This window comes from Erpetoichthys calabaricus, chromosome 12, assembly GCF_900747795.2.
Source record: "Erpetoichthys calabaricus chromosome 12, fErpCal1.3, whole genome shotgun sequence".
Classification (NCBI taxonomy): domain Eukaryota; kingdom Metazoa; phylum Chordata; class Cladistia; order Polypteriformes; family Polypteridae; genus Erpetoichthys; species Erpetoichthys calabaricus.
Window position 1 is genome coordinate 108135378 of NC_041405.2, and position 23580 is coordinate 108158957.

The 23580-nt window shown below is 38.0% G+C and overlaps 2 protein-coding genes and 1 long non-coding RNA gene across 3 annotated transcripts in view; 2 read left to right on the forward strand and 1 right to left on the reverse strand.

The window, feature by feature from the left end:
• LOC114662485 (fibronectin type-III domain-containing protein 3a-like) overlaps nt 1–7716 on the forward strand; it is a 142447-nt gene extending 134731 nt beyond the window's left edge. The window contains exons 25-26 of the mRNA XM_028815976.2: nt 2974–3095; nt 6510–7716. Of these exons, the coding sequence (XP_028671809.2) occupies nt 2974–3095; nt 6510–6833 (446 nt within the window). The 3' untranslated portion in view covers nt 6834–7716. The remainder of the gene's footprint in view (nt 1–2973; nt 3096–6509) is intronic.
• A 136-nt stretch (nt 7717–7852) lies between these two features.
• On the forward strand, nt 7853–10559 carry LOC114662486 (uncharacterized). The gene is made up of 2 exons (XR_003717995.2): nt 7853–9212; nt 9255–10559. It is a non-coding gene; the product is annotated as an uncharacterized LOC114662486 (long non-coding RNA).
• Nucleotides 10560–11844: 1285 nt separating this feature from the next.
• Nucleotides 11845–23580, reverse strand: part of LOC114663127 (growth hormone secretagogue receptor type 1-like) — a 28926-nt gene continuing 17190 nt past the window's right edge. The window contains exons 5-6 of the mRNA XM_028816884.2: nt 21449–22118; nt 11845–12232 (exon numbers count right to left, since the gene is read on the reverse strand). Coding sequence (XP_028672717.1) covers nt 11916–12232; nt 21449–22118 — 987 coding nt within the window. The 3' untranslated portion in view covers nt 11845–11915. The remainder of the gene's footprint in view (nt 12233–21448; nt 22119–23580) is intronic.

A 23580-nucleotide genomic window follows, 5' to 3' on the forward strand; every position in this document is an offset into this window, starting at 1 on the left:
GGATTTTAGCCTCATTTTTAATGGATTATTTATGGGTTTGTTTTTAACTTCTGTACGTTCAGCGACTTTTATGGATTATTTATTTATTTATGGATTCTTTGAGCCCTGCACTTTTAAACACTGTTTGTTTGACTGTTTTTAAATAAAAGCACTTTCATCACTTTTTACACCTAACTGTTGTCTGCAATGTATATGTCGTTATCTGCCCAGCTCATCTCGGTTTCATGGTGGGTTCAAGGGGCTTCCATAGAACAGTGGGAGCATGGAGCCAACATGCACCATCACAAAAGCAGGCTTGTAAAAATTTCAAAACAAAAAAGAAACATTTATTTTAAGCAGTCAAGGTGATATAAAATACTCCAAACAGCATTTTGTCAGAATTAAACCATCACCCAGTTGATCAGCTTTGCTGTTGTGATGAGTAGAATATGCATACAAGCATACTATAGTAAAGCACTAAGAGTATAAAGTTGCATATATTTAAAAAATGTAATGAGTTTTAATGCCACAGCATTTTTTCATCTTTATTTTTGGAACCATACTGCTGAGAAGTGTGAATTACGTACAGAAATGGCAAATGGCACCACATGATATTAACTGTTTTTGAGTCCTACAATAAACACTTTGCCTCCTGGACTGATTTTTCATTATTTGTATTCACTGCACATAATTTTTCATAGATTTTCTAATCCAAAGCAGCATGTTTAATAGTATGAATATTTAGAGAATGTATTTTTGTTAAGGTAATTTTAATTGCCCCACCTCTCACAGAAGCGCACTAACAAGATCCACATGTCTTCTAAATCACTGCATGCCTGCTCAACTCAAGCACTGAGAATATCTAAGTTAAAAACTGCATGCTTAGGATTTTTTGTTTTTATAAAGTTTATAAAAAGTAGAGCATTTGCTATATATTGTGCACTTGTACCCAACTTGCCTGTTTCTTTTTTATGGTAGTGTAATAATTTATGTTAATGTGTTTATGCAGTGAAGGTAGCCTATGTGCTATATATTTTAAGATATGGTTTAGCACAGGGGTGGGCAAAGTCATTCCTGGAGGGCCGCAGTGGCTGCAGGTTTTTGTTCCAACCCAGTTGCTTAATTAGAAAACAATCCTTGCCAATAATTACATTTCATGGCTTGTTAGTGCTTTAACTCTGCTATGTCAAGTCATTCTCATATCCTAGATTTTTTTGTTCCAACCCAATTGCTTAATAAGAAGCACTTATTGCTCTAGAAACACTTCTGCTTCATTTTAGTTATCTCCCTTGTTAAGATTTTGAACCCTTATTGCTTATTTTAGTCTTAAACAGCTGCATTCTCAGTTTTTAATTGCTCCTTATTAGTAATAAGATGCAAATGACAAAAGAAACCAGAAGTTATCCATTTTGCTTGTTACCCTTTACACCTGTTTGTATTTATCGTGCACTGTTTGGTTTAATTAAATACTTGGAAGGAAAGAGAAGAGAAAAAAGTGAAGGATTGAGAGTTACCCATCCGTTTTACACTTCAAAGTATTTGGATGATATCCTTAGAATGGAAAAAAAAATCTAGGATATGAGAATGACTTGACATAGCAGAGTTAAAGCACTAACAAGCCATGAAATGTAATTATTGGCAAGGATTGTTTTCTAATTAAGCAACTGGGTTGGAACAAAAACCTGTGGCCCTCCAGGAATGATTTTGCCCACCCCTGGTTTAGCAGATAAAATTCTTATGCATTAATTCTCTTCCCTGAAAAGCATGTGACCTGATCATTTTAAATATTTATGGGTAAACTAATATTTAGTATTTTTCAGCATTTACAATACTTCATCTGGCCATCCATCCTCAGCCTAGAATTAGATGAAAGACAAGGTTCATTACCTGTTCAATGCATGGTTCACCAGGACAATTCAGAGTTACCTTTTAACCTAAAAATTGGGTTTTTCATGTTACAGTAACCAAAATATCCAGAGAAAAGAACATAGTCATTGGTGAAGTGTACACAGAGTTGCAGACTATGATTCAAACATAAAACTCTTGACCTGTGAACTAGCACAGCTTAACAACTACTCCTCAGTGAAACTGTGGTTTGAATATGTTTTAAAATACTACCTGCTAAAGTAAAATACAGTAAATAACATTGATATATATGTTAATTAGCTTTAGACATTTTTGTTAAAAAAAATATCATGACATGCATCAGTGTTCATGTGAAATTCATCCATTTCAATAAAATGTCAGTATAGACAGATCTATTCTATAAGTATTTTCGAATCTAATTAGATTACTTTGTAAATATTGGGTTTACACACACTGTAGACTTCTTCATTGCTTATTTGCCTCGTTCTGAAAATGAATGAATTGATTTTTATATTAATTTCTTGCATCTTCATATATATAATTTGTTTATATACAGAATAGGTGTTTGACTCTATATGATTAATAAAAAGATGTTTGTTTCACAATTTCAGTGTCTTTGATAACGTCAGCATTTAGGAGAAGGAAAAAATGTAGAAATACTCTAGCCATGACTTGTCAGTTATGTTACTCTTTAATTTATCAGTATTATGATAAAGTATACTCTTGTGGTCAAATTGGTATTTGGACTTGGGAGTGAAAAATTGGAGAAAGAAATGGAAATCCAGTAAAATAAGTGATGACTGATCAATTTCTATATTACATAGAAAGGCCACAATTGTGCAGTGGTTGTTTTTGCTGTGTAGTGCGCTATTTCAGATTACCTTCTATGGCAGTAAGAGACACTTTAGCAGACATTTAACACACCATGGATTTTACTGTTGTGGAAGATGATTGAATAATTCTCTCCTTCAAATCTCTCTCAACCTAGATATCTGTAGTTAGCAGTTCTCAAACTTTAGCTTCAATCAAACATTAGTTAACCCTCCTGTTGAAAATTGTGCCTTGCTTAGTGTTTTATATATGTTTCAATGGATTCATATTTTTTGATATATTCTCTCACTTTTAAAGCCCCCAAAGTACAGAAATCAGAAGAAAATGTTTTTGAAGTTACATGGGAACCACTGCAGCCAATGAGAGGAGATGTTATTGTCTATGCTCTTCAGCTTCTTACTGGCCGTGGTACTGAGCAGGTAAACCTAATACCATTCTTCTGAAATATCTCATGTTAGTGAACATTTTCAAATGATGTCTGTTTTAATATGCTCATATATTTTAATAATAATTCTTTATCATGAGTGTATAATAAGAGGAAAAATGCAATATAATTAATTACAGAAATAGGAAAATTGTGAATGGTCTTTGCATAATTTCTTGTTTTACCCTTTCAATTCAAGTAGTTTATTTAGGGATGATTTTACATGCATGCTATAAAGAGATATACATTTTTATGTCACTTGGCTTACTTATGGTAATGTCATATTTCATTTATGCATAGTCTGTGGCTATAAGAATATTCTGTTAGAAGGTATACTTCAGCAGATGTTTGACTTAAATGATACATCTTGGATTAAGCAATTCTAAGACCTTTTAAACTAATTAAAGTCTACTGAAAGGCATGCAGACTGCACACCATTAAGCAGTTTTACTAAATGATACTCTTAATCCACCCTCCCCTTCCTTTTCAATATTTAAGATTTTCTTATGAATTGTCCATAGTTATATCCCAGCAGTATAGAATCTTCATTTCAGGAACTTGTTACTAATGATCATTTTTCAATCACACTATTACTTCAATCCACGTTCTTTAACACTAGAATTACCAGAGCCTACGAAAAAACTCTTTTAGGGCGGATGTCGACTTTTGTCGACAGGAGGGGTTGAAGGCGAATGTCGACAAAAGTCGACATCCAGGGATAGAGGGTGACAATCAGCTGTTAATGGCGACAAATCTCACTGTCACGTCACAGGCATTCCCTCTGTGCTTGGAGGAATGCGAGACTCGTTGACTCGGCAAATAAACATTGCGTGTGCGTGAGTTGCGAAATGTAAACAAAGGCAAGATGGCACCGACATGTGAAAAGGCAGCGAAGCAAGTGCAGAAAAGAAAACATTTGGCAGACGTTGTTTTGCGCATTATCGCGGAGTCGGACTCTTGATTTTTCAGAATCGGACTTCATTGGCAGTGATCAGGAGATCGCGCAAGAGAGTTAGAAGCAGGCATCAGCTGATCAGACACCAGCCGATGCCGCGCCAGCGGATCTGCTGCCAGTTGAGTGCCTTCGCGCAGCCGATGCATCTACGGCAAGGTTCGCATGGGATAAATACACATACATTGATCCGTTGAGAGCCGATCTGGCTACCGGAGTTTATAAGACGGCATGGCTTGCTTTTGGACACGACAGATCACCAGCTGCTGTACTTCAGGCTGCTCTCTCCTGATGCTGCTTTTCAGTTACTGTCAGACGAGACAAACAGGTAGGCAGAGATTTTTTTTGAATCGCGGGCTGCGTTTGCATCGCAGTCTCGTTTTTCAAAGTGGAAACCCACAACGAAAGACGAGATGAAGCGCGCTGTGGCATTACAAATAGAGATGGGACAGAACTGGTGATATAACTTCAGGGAGCATTGGTCCAAACGTGTTTTGTCCCCTGGTGGCTTAGGTACGTGCTGCTGCAAAGTTTTATTCACTTCTGTAATAAACAGAAGCAAATCCCATGGGGTGAGCCAGGCTATAATGCCATACATAAAGTTCATAAAGTTTCAGAAGATGAAAAGAGGTGACAATACGGTTTTCATGCAGGCAGAAAACTTGGTGGCAGTGGCATGGCACGATGGCAAATGGGTGACTTGTCTCTCTACAGTACACACTAACAATATATGTTAGAAAATGCAGCAACAGACAATTGAAAAATAGGCATCAAAACAACACATATTGTAAGGAGTGCAATGTGGCAATGACTGAAATTGGCTGCTTTGAGCGAGATCAGACTTTGCTGTGTAAAATGTATGTGATATGTATGTGAAATCATAGAGTATGCAGGCTCATACAACATGCAAGACAGTAACATTTGTCAAAAGTAAATATTTTTTGTTGATTTGATATGTTAAACAATTGCTTTGTGTTCTTTTTTTAAAAAATGTTAGTTTTTGGAAAAATATTCAGCCCTGGGAGAAAAGAAACAAAAAAAAAATTAGCCCTAAAAGAGTTAAATCCGTTTGCACCTCTCCGCTAGAGTCCTTTGTCATCTAAATGTGCTGATAAACAAAAGCTACTAGCAGCCAGCTATTCCATCCCCCCACCGACTTAGAACGAATTTCTCCTAGCTCATGCCTTGCCTTGATTTGATTATCTGGGATTGAAGTGGAGTTTTAGAGTGGAAAAAATATAGTGTTATTTGGAATACACGCATTTCATGTGTGTTCCGTTCCGTTCAGTAGTCTGTGCAAACACATTTTTAAAACAGAAACGTTTTTCATATTCTAATAGTAAATGACAAAATGTAGGCATTAACTATATAACGTATGAAGCCTGAAGTCCATATATCAAAGAAACACTTTCACAAAAGGTACAAATAAGAGAACACGTGTGCTTTTATTCAAAAATATAACTGCACAAAAAAAAAAAGCCGCGTTAGCATGCCACATTGATACTTTTACTACAACCGCCGCGGTGGCGTAATGGTATCAGCTCCTGACTGGGAATCAGAGGGTGGCGAGTTCGATCCCGCACGGCTCCACTTCGAGAAGTGAACTGCTCTTATTCTTACAATTTTAGAATAACAACATAAATTTGATTTCAGTCTGTAACAGCCGGTGTAACTTATGATACTGGTAAAGGAATATGAAAAACGTTTCTGTTTTAAAAATGTGTTTGCACAGACTACTGAATGGAACAGAACACACATGAAATGCGTGTATTCCAAATAACACTATATTATTTCCACTCTAAAACTCCACTTCAATCCCAGATAATCAAATCAAGGTAAGGCATGAGCTAGGAGAAATTCGTTCTAAGTCGGTGGGGGGATGGAATAGCTGGCTGCTAGTAGCTTTTGTTTATCAGCACATTTAGATGACAAAGGACTCTAGCGGAGAGGTGCAAACGGATTTAAGACGCGATTTAAGGTGGGACGGATTTACGAGTTTTTTTCGTAGGCTCTGGTAATTCTAGTGTTAATAAGGCCTCATGGAGCTTGAATTTCCTGGACTGAGGCAGCTACTTTGTACTTACCAGCATAGAGTAACTCACTCTTTCCAGAAAAAGAACCATGATTGACCTTGGAAATGCTAATTCAAATCCTAATGGCATTATTCTCAGATTTAGACTACTGCAACACATGCTACAAGTCACTGTGTGGTTAGACCAAGTCCTTCAGAATCTCAGGTGCATGGGAATCACATAAATGCATATCACAGGGCTAAAGGTGTGTGTTGTACCTTTTATTTGGAAAATATTTGTGTTTTGGAATGTAATAACATGGCAGGGCCTTTTTTCTTTTGTTGATGTGATTTTTTTAGATTTTGATAACTTTTGAATTTGTTTGAAAATGTATATAGAGTGACATCTTTCATTAATGTATTTCTCTTATTAATTTTCCACACAGGTGTATAAAGGTCTGGAAACATCATTTGTTTTCCGTGGACTTCCACTAAGCTCTGAGTTCCGTTTCAGGGTGGGTGCTGGTCGTCAATATAAAGAAAATGGCAGCACACAGGAATTATGGGGTCAGTACAGTCCCATCAGTACCATCTTTACACAACAGCAGAGCACCTTGCCCAAAGAGACTATGCCAACAGCATGTGAAGAGCATTCTCTGTTCCGGGGAACCCCCATAAGCGATGAACAATGTGCATTGCTTCTCTTACTTGGCTTTGCATTAATTGCTGTGTTGTTTGCAGTTGTCATCCAGTATTTTGTGATCAAGTGAGCCAAGACAAATAGACAAGAAATGTATTCAGTATGAGAAAAACAGCTGAGAAAAAAACAGAAATGGGACATTGCTTAGATATTTGTACTCTTACGAATAGGAAGTGGTTATGTTTGTATAGTGCAACGATTTCTTTTATTGCTGCTGTTTGATGAGGAAAAAAGGGTTCTTAAATATTTGATATATTTTTATATTGTTACTGTTGGAACATTTTCATGTCTCTTTTTGTTTGTTGTATTGTATTATTTAATTGTAAGGGTACTTTTGACCTGACAGAAATTTAAGATTACTTTTTAGATTTTGTTGGGAGAGTAAAGAACAGCCTTAAAATCACATACAAGCACAGAGCTAACATATTTTGCTTCAGAACCAGCCTGAAAACATGCAGCCTAAAACATCTAATTCCTGCAAAATGATGCATAGATACATGTTAACTGTAGAGACTTGGTTTGCTGGTTGAATCCACTCAAGGGGTGTTCAGCAGAAATCCTTTTCCAAATGTAGCTGTTCCTATGTAATGGTTATATACTGTCTATTAATTTATTAATAATGAATCAAGGACAGGGTGCCAAAGTTTTAGTATTTCTTCATTTTATACCAGTCCTCTCTGTAAGAACTTACTTCCTGATGTTTTCTGCCATTGTTAGTTTTTTTAATATGCAAAGAATAACATTTAGAATTGTATGTGAAGTGATATAATTTATTACACATATATTTTAAAAGCAGGCTGTTGTTAATAAGCATAACGTTCTCTCCAATGTTTTCAATTAATCATAAATGAAAAAAAATATACTGACCGTGTTGTGCACAAACTCTGCAATGTTTTATGAAAAAGACTTGTTGTGTTTGTTTCAAAATATCTAAATATATATATATACTGTGTATGTATGTGTGTATATGTACAGTACATGCGCACACACACAAACACATATCTGTATATATATATATATATATATATATATATATATATATATATATATATATACACAGTATATACACACTGTATAGTGTGTATACAACTGTCTTTAGGAGAAAATGTATAGCACATTATTAAACTTTGTGCTTAATTTGTCCTAAGATGCACAGTGTATTTTAAAATACATTTGTATAAATGTTTGAATATTTAGCTCAAAATGAGCAACCTACTTTTTTGATATTTTTTAAATGTTTTTTAATCATTCTAATGGATTTTTGCATTATTTTTAATATTTATGCTTACATAGGTTATTAACTGTATTCTAAAAAAGTTAGCATGTAACATTACAGTTCCAGTTTTCACATTTCTACTGTTAGGCCAGGTATTTTTCTGATTTGTTCTTCTGTGTGTGTGTATTTCCATATGCATTCTGAAGTAGCTTGTATGTGTGTACCATATACAGTATATAAAGACACACACATGCACAAATATAAAAATGTCACATTTTTTTCAAGGTTTCATCACAGTTTTTATGGCTCCCCATTTTGGTCTTATTGACTTGGAGCAGTTAGTTGCTAATGCACTAGTAAGCTAGGTCATAGAAATAAATATATTACGTACATATTATTTTTTTTCCCTTTTGATTGTTGTCCAAGCCTGATGTATATCAGCAAATAACACTTTATTTGCTAAATGTAATTCTTGCATTGATAATCCATTTATTTAGCAAATGCAGCTTAGTTCTTGAAACATCCAGTACTTGTTTCTTTTTTAAAATGTGTTTAAACGTTTTATAACATTTTGCTTACTTATCTTTTTAATGCTTGGGATGTTCCTGTTTAATATTATTTATTATCAGTGACGATTCTTTTCTCTCAACAGTGGTTGTGAATCTCATTTGCATTTAAATTATTATTTTTTTCATCTGTTTATGGTTTTGTTTCCGGTAATATTTTTTCTTACTCTTCATTGCCATCACTTCAAATGCAGCTAATTTATTAATAGTTTATAAATATATATTAATAGTTTATACTTTTATGCATCCTTTCACATTCAAGTCTACCTTATGTGCTGTCTACTTACAATATACATATATTAAAATATGAGAGTTTTTAATAAGAAAATTAAAGTGATAATTTAGATTTTATTTGAAAATATACACTAGAGCAGTTTATAATAAATACATTATATTCCTTTAGTGGTGAGCAGTGTATGAGTGAAATTAGTTGTAAGTATATTTTGTTTTTGGCTGGCAAATTCAGGACATAGTATAAAGAGGAATATCTTAAAGCTTATGGCATAATGGAGGTCTTCATTCCTGACTCCTGAAATTTTGTCTGCCTGCCTGATGTTTTGCCAGGTTATGTGGTACTTTTAGACTATTGTAGTTATTCCCAGCATAAAGCCCATTTGTGTATGTATGCTTGCCCAGGAATTCCCTTTTTAATCTAAATTAATTATAGGTAATAAGAATTCTTCCTTCGTATCACAAGTTGAATTTTAAGCTTTCTCAACAGAATGTTTATACTACAGTCTGACCACTGCATATGTCAAGATGAGCGGTCCTGTTTATTCTTAAGCTAATTATGATTATTCTTAACACCATTGGTGCTTTGTAAAATGGATGTTGGGAACTTAAGACTGTTTTTAGCAGTCTTTATGTCTAAATATTTTTGGATAGCTGCAATATTTCTTTTTTCTCCCCAGTTAGTTTCAGAAATTGTAAAACAGTTCTGCAATGTTTGTCAGTCTTGAGACACACTAATATGTATGTAGAAGCATCTGGTGTATTTCATAATGACATCCACATTAAATGAAGCGTTTTATTTCATAACTTTTACAATGTTTTAACTCTCTTTACTTTTGAATAGTTATTTATGCATATTTTATTTTCAGAATGCTTGATGAACATAACTGTGCCAGATTATAACTGTAGAACACAACAAAGTTGATTACCTCCATATTGGAAGTTTAGAAGAGGAACTAGTCATTTGATGGTCACTTTTAACGTCACCAGCAGACTAGTGTTTTTTTTGTTTTGTTTTTTCTCTCACTATAGTTTGTTCTTGAATTAATCTATTTAATATAATGCAATAAATGTGTGCTTGCTTGGATTAAGTAAAACAACAATACAGCAAACAGATATAAGATATATTCCGTTTTAATTGATTTTCCCAGAATTGTTCATATTATATAGATTTTAAACCTTTTCCAATTATTAATCAATCTATGACTTTAATCCAACCAAGGTCAAAAGTGCAATGGGTCAATGCATTTTATGTTTTTATTGTCATTTTTATTTTAATAGACAACAGCTTATCCTTGTAGGATGAGATGTAGCTGGGGAATGGTAAGTTTAGGTTAAGGGTGTTAATTTGTTGTCTAAAGATTCAACACTAAAAATTATTAAGAATAACGTTAAGACTGTCTTGTATTTTAACAAATTGATTTTTCTGTGGGTTCAAATTTCATGTTAACTTGCAATATGAGAAATGATGAGAAATAACAGGTCACCGCAATATTGGCTAAACACCTTTCATTAAAGAACAAAATGTATGTGCATTAGTGAAAGCCCCTTTTAGCAGCCATAATTGTTTCATTTAAAACGTCTTTGCAATTTATTATTAAATAGCTTAGCTACATTCCATTCTCAGTGTACTTTAGTGGTATTATTGAAAAAGTTCTGTTTTTTTCTTTTTATCTCAGAAACTCAAGTTAAACACTGCCTTGAATTATGTATTACTAAATTGTTACTATCAAATAGGTAATATATTGAAAATGGGAAATAAATTACAGTCATTATCCAGAAAGTTTTTGAGTTTGCTTTTGTTATTTCCTATAAATGCACCTTTGTATGGCTGTTGGTCTATGGTCATATACTTTGGAATTGCTTGCCTCTTTATATGCTATCTTCTATTACCTTGAATGTCAGTCCAGCTTTGCTTCATATTGTTTTTGGTTCTTTTCATAACTCCCTTTAGGTGATAGTAACTGACTAAAACCAGATATCATGATCATCATAACACTTTAAAATTTAAAGGGCCTTCAGTGAGATGCGGGTGTTATACTTTGTCCAGCTTGACTGCCAAGGTATCTTTTGGACATATACTTGAAGTGAAGATGCAGAAAACTTTCATACTGTGCTTGTGTTTATTTGTCATTGTATTCTCCAAGTTCATAACCAATTCCAGTTCACCATAATATTCATTCATTTTCTATCCTACTTGATCCTGAACAGGGTTGCGAGGAGTGCCAGAGACTATCCCAGCTAGCATAGGGCATAAGGCACAAACAATGCCCTGTGATGGACTGGCATCCTGTCCAGGGAAACACATAAACACAACACACACACTCACCCCAACCACGCACTAGGGCCAATAATGGCTACCCATCTAACCTGTAGGTCTTTGGACTGTGGGAGGAAACCCACGCAGACGCAGAGAAAACTCAAAGCAGGGAGGACCCGGGAAATGAACCATAGTCTCCTTACTGCAAGGCAGCAGCACTACCACTGTGGCACCATACTGCCCATAATATTCATTAATTTTCTGATACAAAGTTACACGTGGAGTTTAGAACACAACCCATCCTGGCAACACCAGACATAAGCAAATGTCAATAATGGGCATGGCACACTAACCCAAGGCCAGTCTGCATATCTCTACTTTAAACCTTTTAACATTCATCCCCTTAATTATTAAACATAAAAATGATATGATGGGTAAACTCATTTAAAGGAACAATGGGAGACCCAAAAGAAGAAGAATTTATAACATCTTTAATGGAATTAAGTATGTAACTGTTTAGGATCCTGTGTTAAACCTGATATCTGTTGCCAGCTGTAATGCAAATTTTGCCACAGTTGACACTCGTAGCAATTATATATTATACATCTGTATATGAAAAAAAATAATAAATATGCCAAAATGTCTACACCTTAGTTGGTTATTAGATTCTGTCTGATGAGGCCACAACATCTTGTTCAACTTTATATACAAATATCTTTTCTCAGTACCCATACTTAATTATTTTAATTATGTTACCAACATTTTTCAGAATTGCATATGTGATAGCAGATGATGAGATATGTAGGCACAGAATACAACTCTTGCACTGTTATTTGATGTTCACATTGCTCTCTGTGGCACTCCAATCCCTTTTACTGCTCACACGCACGTGCTGATCTCAGTATTTATGGGTGTGTTAGTTTGGCTCCGGCGACTTGACCACCCTGTCCCCAGAGGCACCCTGTGTATTCCCAGAAGTCTGCATACAGCACAGCGATAGCGTCCAGACATAAGGTTGTAGAGGACAGGATTGATGGAGGCGCTCAGGTAGAACAGAACCATCGAGACGAGGTTAAAATATTGTGCTGTGTGGTAGAGAGCTTTTGCATCTGTCCCATTCCATGCTGCATTGGAGAACAGAATCCGTCCCACGTGGAAAGGTAACCAGCACACAGCAAAGGCCAGTACTACTAGAACTGGGAAGAAATAACAACAAAGGAGAAAAGGAAAAAAAATATATATATTATTTTAAGTTAATCTCAAGTCTGTTCATTTTTAGATTTATTTTGTAATGCTGGCCCTTATCTCCTCTGTAGCAAAAAGTCCTAACTTTGCTTTGACTGCTGTAATAAACCCATTTGATTTACAAATAAGCAGATTTGATTACTAACTAATTACTAGTTTTCCCTAATAAAAAAAAACTGCGGAGACCATAAATATTGGAATAAATCTGGCATCTCTTTTGGTAAAATAGTAGTTTGTCATTATTAATTTATCCTTGGTGTGCTAATTCAAATAGCTAATGGTGCTGTGGTAACTAAAGGTTTATTAGTCTTTAAATGGTTTTTAAACTTGTACTATTGGTGTTCTCAGGACTATTACATGAAAAAAACAAGATCACTATTCAAGGCATGCAACATGGCTTGTGTGCCGACTGAATGAAATGCCTGCAACAAGGAAAAAGGGATGCAATCAGAAGATAGAAAATAGCAGTATAACCTAGCCAAAAACTGGGAGATCGATAATCTAGAAAATAAGCTCAGTATGCAGAAAACAAAATCGTAGCCGGTGGAGCAAAGCAAAAGAATGAAAAGGCAGAAGCTTATGTAAACTGAGCCAAAACGCAAGTGGAAGGACTTGGTCAAAAAGACAGAAAAGGGGTCGTAACCACAGGTTAAAATAATGGACCAAAAATAACACTGCAGATTTTTTGAATTGTATCTACAAACATGGACAGAACAGTACATGCACAATGCTAATCCTCCATAGTACTTGGAAGAAATGAAGCAAGGAAGAAATCCACAACATCTTTCAATGCACATTCTACTGACAGCATTGTCATTTTTGTCACAGTATAATCATTTGAATTAATCAATAATTAAATTTTACATGCATCAAATATTTTCCATGCACTCCAATGATACATTACTGCCCTCAATCCAAATTAGGACAGACTCTATACAGTGCTTTAATGCCCTGGGTGCCCGCAGCCTTGCCATCTTGCATTTCCCAGGACATCGATAGTTATGTGCCGAGGATGGACTTGTGGAATGAGGACGCAAACAAGATTAGTGTAAAGTGTGTAGCACTGTTTACTCCAAACAATCACAGATTCCAGTTTTGCAGTTCAATGAATACATCTCTCTATTATAATAAAAAAATCCTGGGATGAGACGTGACTTTTTCAGAGAGATACTTTCATGTCCCGCGAGACGAGACTTTGTGCCAAAAGATATAACCACGCCCGGGGCTGGAAATAAAAGACAAAGAGTAGATGACAAAGTAGAACGTCGTACAGAATTCAAAAACGTTGACGCGATACACACGCAGAGCAGGTTAGAGATAATGAAAGTACTAAAATTTGAGTCTCAAAAAATGATAGTAAAGATCGCATTAGCGCAAACAAATGGAAATTATTACTCTGTGAAATAACGGAACAGTGAAAACAGATCGAATATATTGTTCGGATTTAATTTAAACTTTAAGTCAGAGACTTGTAGATCATCTAATTTGTGTTGCCATCAGGGAAAAGTAGTGTTTCTTCCCAATGAAAAGGCGTATCCACGAGAATTAAAAGATTTGTTGTTTGGTGAAAGTGAAATCCACATACATACGCAAGCAGCAGAGATGCAAAGTGGCTGAAACATAGCGCAGGCCAGTGGGGTTGGTGAGCAAAGCCCCCTTAGTTCTTTCATAAATAAATTAAATAATCTATAAAAACATGTCTTCTGTTTTGGAGTTAAAACCAATAAGAGAACATATCCAAAACAATATTTTAAAATCAGGACTAAAAACAGAGTTAAGATCGGCTTGTCTCTCTTTCACTCTGAACCCCTTGCCATACCCCCTCCCCCCACACACACACACACACATGCATCTCTCTTTCTCTCTCTCTCTCATCTTCACTGCTCAACCTATTGGATTTGCTCAGCAGAGCCGAGATCCTGGCAAATGTGTTCATCCATCTTTCAGTTTTCATCCCACCTGGTAACCCACTGGGGCTCCCAAAGCCCGGCTACATCATCCCACCACCACCCCTCTTCATCCATGAGATGACCCTTGAAGCCTTCAGCCACTCCTGTTCGTTCTGATGCTCAATAGGAGTGACCAATCCCTTGAGTTCCTCATTGTGGAGTGTTGGAGAAGAATGGCTGGGCTGATCGTCCTTGCATGTGAACAAGGAATCACTCAATTTCCCCTTGTGAATTTCCCATTGGGATTAATAAAGTATCTATCTTATCTATCTATCTATCTGAACTCCCCACAGCTGTACAACGCTCCACCAGCACACACCCAAACCCTCAACTCCCGAGACTCACTATTTTTGTATAAAAATAAAAGAAAATCACACAGCACTGCAAAACGCTGACAAGCTTTAACACAAGTGTTTACCACTTTGGATATTTTCACATTTTTGTCTTTTTCAGCGTTGAACTGCAGTGAATTTAATTTGACTTTTTGACACTGATCAACATAAAAAGTCTCTCTTTTGTCAAAAGTATATACAGATGTCCATAACAGACTTACCACGTGTGGGTATTCATTTTATAACGTTTTCCACTGTGCTAAGTCAATTAGACCTACTCAGGAGGTAATTTAAGCTAATAAGCAACTTTGTTACTCTTTGTCAACTTCATGACACACGATGCAAACACAGTTAGATTTGATACTAGGCAACAGTGCCAAACTCCTCAGATAGTTTTATTACCATAAACAAGTACAGAAAAACAAGATCACCTCAGGATGAGCCCACACTGACTGTACACTGCAGCTCACTGATGGTGATGGGTCACACTGTCAATGGACAGTACCAGAAGTATGAAGCGGCCATCAGGCTGACCATGTCACTCTCGGACAGATGTCTCTTAGTCAGGTCAATCTGAAGGCCTGCAGGGTAAAGCAATGCCCAAAAATGCAATTCGTAAACCTGTCTACTCTTACTGGAAAACAGGTGAACACCAGTCAGTGAAATATTTTGGGAATAAGCAAGTTCAAATGAAGGATTGAATAAATTACACACCGCATGTGAGGCAAGGAGAGCGGTCCAAAGAAAAGGCTTCAAACTACCAATTACTGACTCACTTTGTTCTTTAAGGGTAAAATCAAATTTTCAATTTGCCAGATAATAAAAAAAAAAAAAGGTGAAGCGTTTGCCCCCCAATCAAAAATAAATTATTTAATCATTCTGTAGGATTCTGTAAAAAGCTGATAACTGTGCTCATACACTGACTGATCAAATTATTAGGACTGCCCCTGTGCATCTGCTGATCCATGCAATTATCTAATCGGCCAATCAGGTGGCAGCAGAGCAATGCATAAAATGATACAGCGCTACAGTTAAAATTCACACCACACAACCGAGTGGGGAAAAAGTTGTGATCTCAATGATTTTGATTATGGCACGACTGTTGGCACCAGACAGGATGGTTTTGAGTATTTTCTGTAACTGCGAATCTCCTGGGATGTTCGTGCACAACAGTCTGTAGAGTCTACCCAGAATGATTCAAAAATATATATACAGTAATCCCTCGCTATATCGCGCTTCGCCTTTCGCGGCTTCACTCCATCGCGGATTTTATATGTAAGCATATTTAAATATATATCGCGGATTTTTTGCTGGTTCGCGGATTTCTGCGGACAATGGGTCTTTTAATTTCAGGTACATGCTTCCTCAGTTGGTTTGCCCACTTGATTTCATACAAGGGACGCTATTGGCAGATGGCTGAGAAGCTACCCATCTTACTTTTCTCTGTCTCTCTTGCGCTGACTTTCTCTGATCCTGACGTAGGGGGATTGAGCAGGGGGGCTGTTCGCACACCTAGACGATATGGACGCTCGTCTAAAAATGCTGAAAGATTATCTTCACGTTGCTATCTTTTGTGCAGCTGCTTCCTGAAATGACATGCTGCACGGTGCTTCGCATACTTAAAAGCTCGAAGGGCACGTATTGATTTTTGCTTGAAAAACAAACTGTGTCTCTCTCTCTCTCTCTCTGCTCCTGACGGAGGGGGTGTGAGCTGCCGCCTTCAACAGCTTTGTGCCGCGGTGCTTCGCATACTTAAGCCAAACAGCCCTATTGATTTGTTTGCTTTTCTCTGTCTCTGTGACTTTATATGCTCCTGACGGGCACTCCTTTGAAGAGGAAGATATGTTTGCATTCTTTTAATTGTGAGACAGAACTGTCATCTCTGTCTTGTCATGGAGCACAGTTTAAACTTTTGAAAAAGAGACAAATGTTTGTTTGCAGTGTTTGAATAACGTTCCTGTCTCTCTACAACCTCCTGTGTTTCTGCGCAAATCTGTGACTCAAGCATGACGATATAAAAATAACCATATAAACATATGGTTTCTACTTCGCGGATTTTCTTATTTCGCGGGTGGCTCTGGAACGCAACCCCCACGATGGAGGAGGGATTACTGTATTGTATATCCAGTAAGTGACAGTTCTCTGTTAGGCCAGTCTCCTCTGAGAACTTAACTGGTTCAAGCTGACAGAAAGACTACGAAAACTCGGACAACCACTCTGTACAACTGTGATGAGCAGAATGCATAACAGCCCAGAATGCATTGCACGTCAAACCTTGAGGTAGATGGGCTACAACAGCAGAAGACCACATTATGTTCCACTTCTGTCAGCCAAGAACAGAAAGCTGAGGCTGCACTGAGCACAGGCTCACCAGGACTGGAAAAAATGTAACAATGGTTTAATGAATCTCAATTTCTTCTGAGGCACACAAATGGTAGGGTCAGAATTTGGCGCCAACAACATGAATCCATGCACCCAACTTGCCTTGTGTCAACACTCCAGGCTGCTGGTGGTGGTGGTGGTGTAATTGCATGGGGAATGTTTTCTTGGCACATTTTGGGTCCATTAATACCAATCAATCATTGCTTGAATGCTACAGTCAATCGGAGTATTGTTGATAACCATGTTCATCCTTTCATGGCCACAGTCTTTTAATGGCTACTCCCAAGCATGATAATGCACCATGTCACAGAGCAAAAGTCACCTCAAACTGGTTTCATGAACATGAAAATGAGTTCAGTGACTTTTTCCAGACACCAGATCTGAATCCAACAGAACACCTTTGGGACTCGGTCAAACAGGAGATCTGTAGCATGAATGTCTGTGGAAATTGCATGATTCAATTGTGCCAACATGGAGCAGAATCTGATAGGAATATCTTGTGGAATCCATGCCACGTAGAATTAAAGCTGCTTTGAGAGCAAAAGAAGGCCCTGCCCAGTATTAGAATAGCGCTCCTAATAATTGGCCCAGTGAGTGTATATTGGGGCCCCATAAAATAAAACGGGCCACCATTTTGTGGAAAATGAATTCAAGGTGTTAGTGTGGCCCCAAAAATGCATTGGCTATCTTATAATTTCATGCAAGCTACTATGAGTGTATTGTAAGTTATCAAACAAGCCTTCATGACGTTCACAATCATAAACGTAATTGTCAAAAGATGACCAATGGGACATCCTTTAAACTCTATGAAGTTTAAAATTAAGCCGCTGGTCACTTGATTGCCATTCCTTATCTCATGGGAAAACAAGTTGGTTCCTAAACATTCAGCTTCACCCTAAAATAATACAAAAAATCTCCCAGCTTTCAAAACTGATCATCTTAACATCGAGTAATTTGCAGTGTGTGTAACTTGTGTTACCTGCCTTGATGCCAATTCAGCAGAGGTCTGTTGGCCCACAGTGGAGTTTGTCACATAGGTGGCCATACGGTCATTAAAGAGTTGCAATCGACTGAGACAGGGCAGCCTGGGTGTCATCGGTTAGGAGAGCAAATTGCTGTGGCCTTTGGAAAGTTGTGTGACAGACCACCTAGACACGGTATTCGAGACTGTAAGTCTTCAGTGAGGTCTCAGGGGTTGTAAGAGGACTTTCAAATCCAAACTACCAGAAAGATGTAGGTTTTTAAGTAAGTTCTTTTGTGCTGCCCTTTTATATCACTTGAACCCGACACTGTCGATAGTCATGACTGGGATGAGCTTGACAGATGAGGACAAACACACACAGCACAAGGGGATGGTGAAAAGGTGTTCAGTGCTTTTATTACAAAACATTGTTTTAACTGGATTGCTTTTAGCCTCCACAAGAACACTTTTTTGTATGTAATATTTATTTATTATGGAAGGAACCCTGCACTTTAAGTTGAACACCGTTGATTTGGTTTGTGGTTTGTAATAAAAGCGGTGAAAACTTTTTCACCATCCCCTTGCTTTTTGTGTTTGTCTTCACCTGCCAAGCTCATCCTGGTCATGTCTATCGACGGTGTTGGGTTCAAGTGGCTCCTGAATGTAACCGGGAGCATGGAGTCAACCTGCACCATCACAGTCTTTTGATATTTTTGTTATTTAAATAATTTAAAGGGCAAATTTTCCTTGTGTTTTTGTTCAGGTATATCACCTTTATCTGAAGACACTGTGCATGAAGATCTGCTGTTTTCTTGTTCAGATATGTTGAGAAAGTCAACAACTTCCATGGGGTTTACTTACTTTTTCACATGTCTCTGTGATTTACTCTGCTATAGTTTTAAAAATAAGCAGTATCCCAGCTCTAGGAGACTTGACTCAAATCCTACTCGGTCAGTGTTGGTGTAGAGTTTGCACATTTGCTTTGTGTCTACATGATTTTTTTTTTCTTTTTTGCAGTTTTAATCCTGCATCAAATTTTTCTGTAGATTAACTCGAAAATGGTACATTGGGTGCATGTGTGAGTGTGCCAACCCGTTCAGATTTGGTTCCAGTCTTACTCTTTGTGCTGCTGGGGCAGGTCCAGCCTAGTCTGTAGAGGCCAGACATGATTCACGTCTGGGGACAACCTGTTAAAAAGTGGGTAATGAGTTGTGCTGCAATGGCGACACTCACAGTCCTTCTTCTTAAAATGCCTGCCCTCAGTTTTTCTAGTTGTACATTTTAAATCGCCTCTGGGGTTTCAGGGGGAGAGAAAAAGATACTGAATGAAAGAATTGATGCTGAAAGAAAATTTGCACTGCGGTAGTGGAGACACACAGACAGACACACACATGTAGACCACCGTAGTCATTGGCCTCCACACATTTGAGAAGTGCCTCTGTCTGCTATGATATCCTTCTGTCATTTTGAGGGTTACATCATCATATGACATAACAACAGCAAATACAGTGTACATATACCACATGTTAAAACGTTGTGCTATTCTGTCGTGATATATTTGCATTTCTAATCAGATGGTTGCGTTACCTTCCCTTAGTTACTCGTTTACATGTGCAGTCAGAAGATGGATGTCGTGTAGCCTTATCTACTGGTGTCGTTAGGCAGATTTGTTGATTAGGGTGTTTTGAGCACTGAAATCTGCATCTCCTGTGGCTCTTCATTATCAACTCTCCTAACGGCAGTCCTTTTAACAGGGTGGGACACATCATTTACTTCAAATGTATATTTTGCATTTAATATTTTCTAGATATAGCTACCAAATCTTTCAAGTTTACATCGACTCCTACACTATACTGTATCATCGTAACGCTGAACAACAGAGAGCAGGCACAGCACCAGTGGCAACAGATCGTTCATTTTTACCATTCGTCTATTGATGCTGTCGAATGCCAATGTAAAAACTGATGCTACAGAAAGGCTTTTCCCTCGCATCAGGTCATTTTATGTATATTTTTTAAAACATTCAATGTGCTCCGTGCACGCATGCCATGCATTTATATGTCCAATAGGGTTTTTTAGGAGACTTTTTGACTGTAGACATTTCATCATAATCAGAAGCTTGCCGTCTGTCAGACCAGGTTAACGAGAGCACCGCAGCTCTTTGCAGTTTAAAATCACCTTCCAACTTTGAGTGCCTCCTTCATGTGGCACTGGATTGGTTTAGAAATGTGACACTTGATGAGCCGTCTAATTGTTTCCACCCACACTTAAGCAAAATTCACTGATGGTTGTCTTCAGACATATTATACGTATGGCTTCAGTGAGACTAGCTCCAGCCTTACAAAAACATGAACTCGAATAGTCAAATTCACAGATATTATGTAACATTTTGGTAGTCACAAAGCAAAGGCTACTACTCTTTTTTGACATTTTGCTCCTTTGTATTAATTTATCATGATTAGCTCTTCCTTTTTACAAATGTTCATCAGAGGACGTCTTCACTTTCCCACGTAAGGGTGCCTCATCTACCTTAAAGGCACTGTAGGTGGCATCTTAGTATGTCAACACCCAAAACTAAATGTTGGTGGTAGCTAACACCTAAACTGTAGATGGTCCATTCTGAAAAACTTCAGAGACTCACTAGCGTCACCAAAGTGTAATACCTTACCAGAGTTTTTAGTGCCTCTTTGTTGAGGACATGCTGGTTTTGCTTAACTTTCAGTGGGGAAAAAAGTCCTAGCTAGCTCTAAACTAGCAGATGCTCTACTGTTGTTAATGAAGTATTTCAGGGGGCACCCAGGGCACTATAAGAAAGACAACATAACCCCAAAACTATAAAGTTTATTTCTTTAGGGAAATGCCAGCTTCAAATGTAGTGGGAAGAACGACAAAAGCCAGTCCAGCCCAATCCCAGCTCAGCTCCATTCTTTAATCTATGCCTATACTGGCATCTTTCTCCAGTTAATGGTGGAGGTAAAGGTGCACTAATGTGCACTAATTTTGCAGGTCTTGCTTCAAAGTTTAAAGGCTAGTGTCCAAATTGGCACAATTTGGGGGCCTAAGTGCACATTTCATGTCAGCCCAATAGCTTAAATCATCATAAACCTGAACATTTATTGCTAGCTTTAGCTTTTTAAGATTCACCGTGAGTAGTACAGCAGCATGATGCCTTACAGCTCCAGCATGCTGGGTTCAGTTCCTTTACATTTACATGACATCTCTATGTCACATGTGGGCTCTCTCTCTGGGTACTCCAATTTCTTGCCACATCAAGAAAGGTGCACTTTATTTTAAATGGTCACCCTGGGCTGGAACTCACCTGAAATTGGTGATTTTATAGTACAAAACATTGCTTTAGAAAATGGCATACTCACTTGCACAGGGCCAGTGAAGTGTCTTCAGTTAACTTAACCAGAGTACCATATTAAAACAGAATGAGTGTCCAAATGCTAGATAAACACAATGACTAGGGACTGACCCGAAGTACCTAGAGCTTTGAGGCAGGAGCACTAACTAGAGTGCTAGCCAACCAGAAGGTCTTACCCAGCATCTTGATGGTCTGCCTGTGATATCGAGCTCTGTTCCTAGCATTCGGTTCCTGGATCTCTTGCCTGCTTTTCCACAGTTTCCTGCTGATGAGTCCATACAGAAGAGTTAGACAAGTCAAGGGCAGGAAGAAGTACACAGTGGACACCCAAATCATAGTTTGCAGAAGTCCAGAGTGGACAGCTTGGTCTGTATGTTTGCATTCCTGTTGGTCCACTTTGAAAAGGAAAAAAATGGGTCCAGCTGTCATCAAGGAAATGAGCCAGAGAGCCACAATGACCAGTTTCACTCTCTGCTTGGTCACCAGCCTCTTAGCTCGTAATGGAAAGCAAATAGCCAGGTAGCGCTCCATGCTGAGGGTGGTGATGTGCAGAATCGTGGCGTATGTGCAAGTCTCACTCAGGTAAAACTGGAAACGGCAAAGGAAGTCCCCAAACACGAAGGGCCGATACCTCCAGAGGCGGTAGAGGTCAAAAGGCAGTCCAGCAAAGATCAAGATATCCGATAAAGCCATGCTGGACAGGTATAAATTGGTTGTGGTCCTCATCTCCTTGCAGTACTGGAAAACAAAAATAGTTGTGAGGTTCCCCAGGACTCCTAGCAGGAACAACACGAGACAGATTGCAGTAATGGGCACTAAGACCCTGAACTCAAAGAGGGACTGGGGCTGCGTGTCTGTGCCGTTACCAGCCAGGCTTAGATTTATTGTAACTTCCATTGAAAGTTGAAGGCAGCTTAAAATTGGTCCACCTGTCACTGTTTTTACATCACCCTTTACTTAATTAAAATCTCCGACCCTCCTGGATTACAGAAGTCCTGAATCCAAAAATTCTTAGTTTCTCAATGGCGATATTCTATATTTCTTCTGAAATATTATGATGACAGTTTGCTGCTTTCACTTCTTTTGAAGCTAATGGTTATATACACAGAGTTAAGCTTTCATGACGATTGTATTATGGGGAGGCATTCCGCTCTAGCTGTTAAAGAAGTCCATCATGGTTCTCTTTTTCTGGAAACGTAACACGACTTCTGTGTACTTTGGATCTCATCTGATAAATGTGCAGATATCGGTCAAGAAATGATTATGAGCAGAGCTAGAGGAAGCCTGTGTGGACAACATAGTGGTGACCATCCAAAGTTGAAAGCAAAAAGATGTCCTCAAGAAATTGACCACTTTACCTGGACAGTTGTGTTTCCAAAGTACATACCACTGCCACATGCTGTCCTTATGTTGCGGATTTTCTCAGCTACTGGAGAAGACAAAGATGTCTGCTTGATACTGAGTGAATTATCCCAGAAGATGCTGCCAGTCAGCAATGGAAGGGTGGATCAGGATACACTGGTTTGCTAAATTTTCATAAAAAAAGAAGGAAGAGCAATCCAGGCAAGATAAAGGAAGTTCAAAATGCTGTGGTGCTGATGTTCTCTTCAGCTGCTAAATGCTACACCAATACCTGAAGAAATAATAAAAAAAATACTCATGTGTTTAAGAAGTCGTATAGCCATGTTGAGTGGCCTCCTCAGAAACAAGAGGGCTGCCTCTTAACCAGGCATTAAATGGAAGTGTTCTCTTACCAAACATGTTCCTGTGATAGGAGGTAATAAACGTTGGAAGAGATTATGGTGGCAGCTAAATGTGCTGGGGGGGGGGGTGCTATTGGGGGGGGGTTGGTAATGAACGTGCCTTTTTAGCTTGGAGAAGACAAACAAAAAGGAAGAGAATGAGCAAGTCAACTGGAATAAAATGCTCTGTCGGGCTGTCTTCATTTGTCTTTCGATGGCTCTCCAGCATGGCTTCTGCTGCTCTGGATAAATACAGCTTGTGTCCGGCTCTTTTCATTTTGGTATGTATTTTTATTAAACACGACAGGACTCCAGTGGTACATTAGGAATGGGTGAAATGTATGGTGCCTACAGGAGGTAACATTTTCACAATATGTGTATTTGAACCCCAGTTCATTTCCAGAATGGGATGTCATCAATAATGATCCTGTCTGGTTGCAGTTTTTTTTTTTTTAACTGTCAGTCTAAAAACATGTCTGGTTGGTTTGGTACTCTGAATTGCCCCAGGGTGAGTGCACATCCTGCAGTGGTCTCATTCTAGTCTTGTACCTCCCACTGCTGGGATG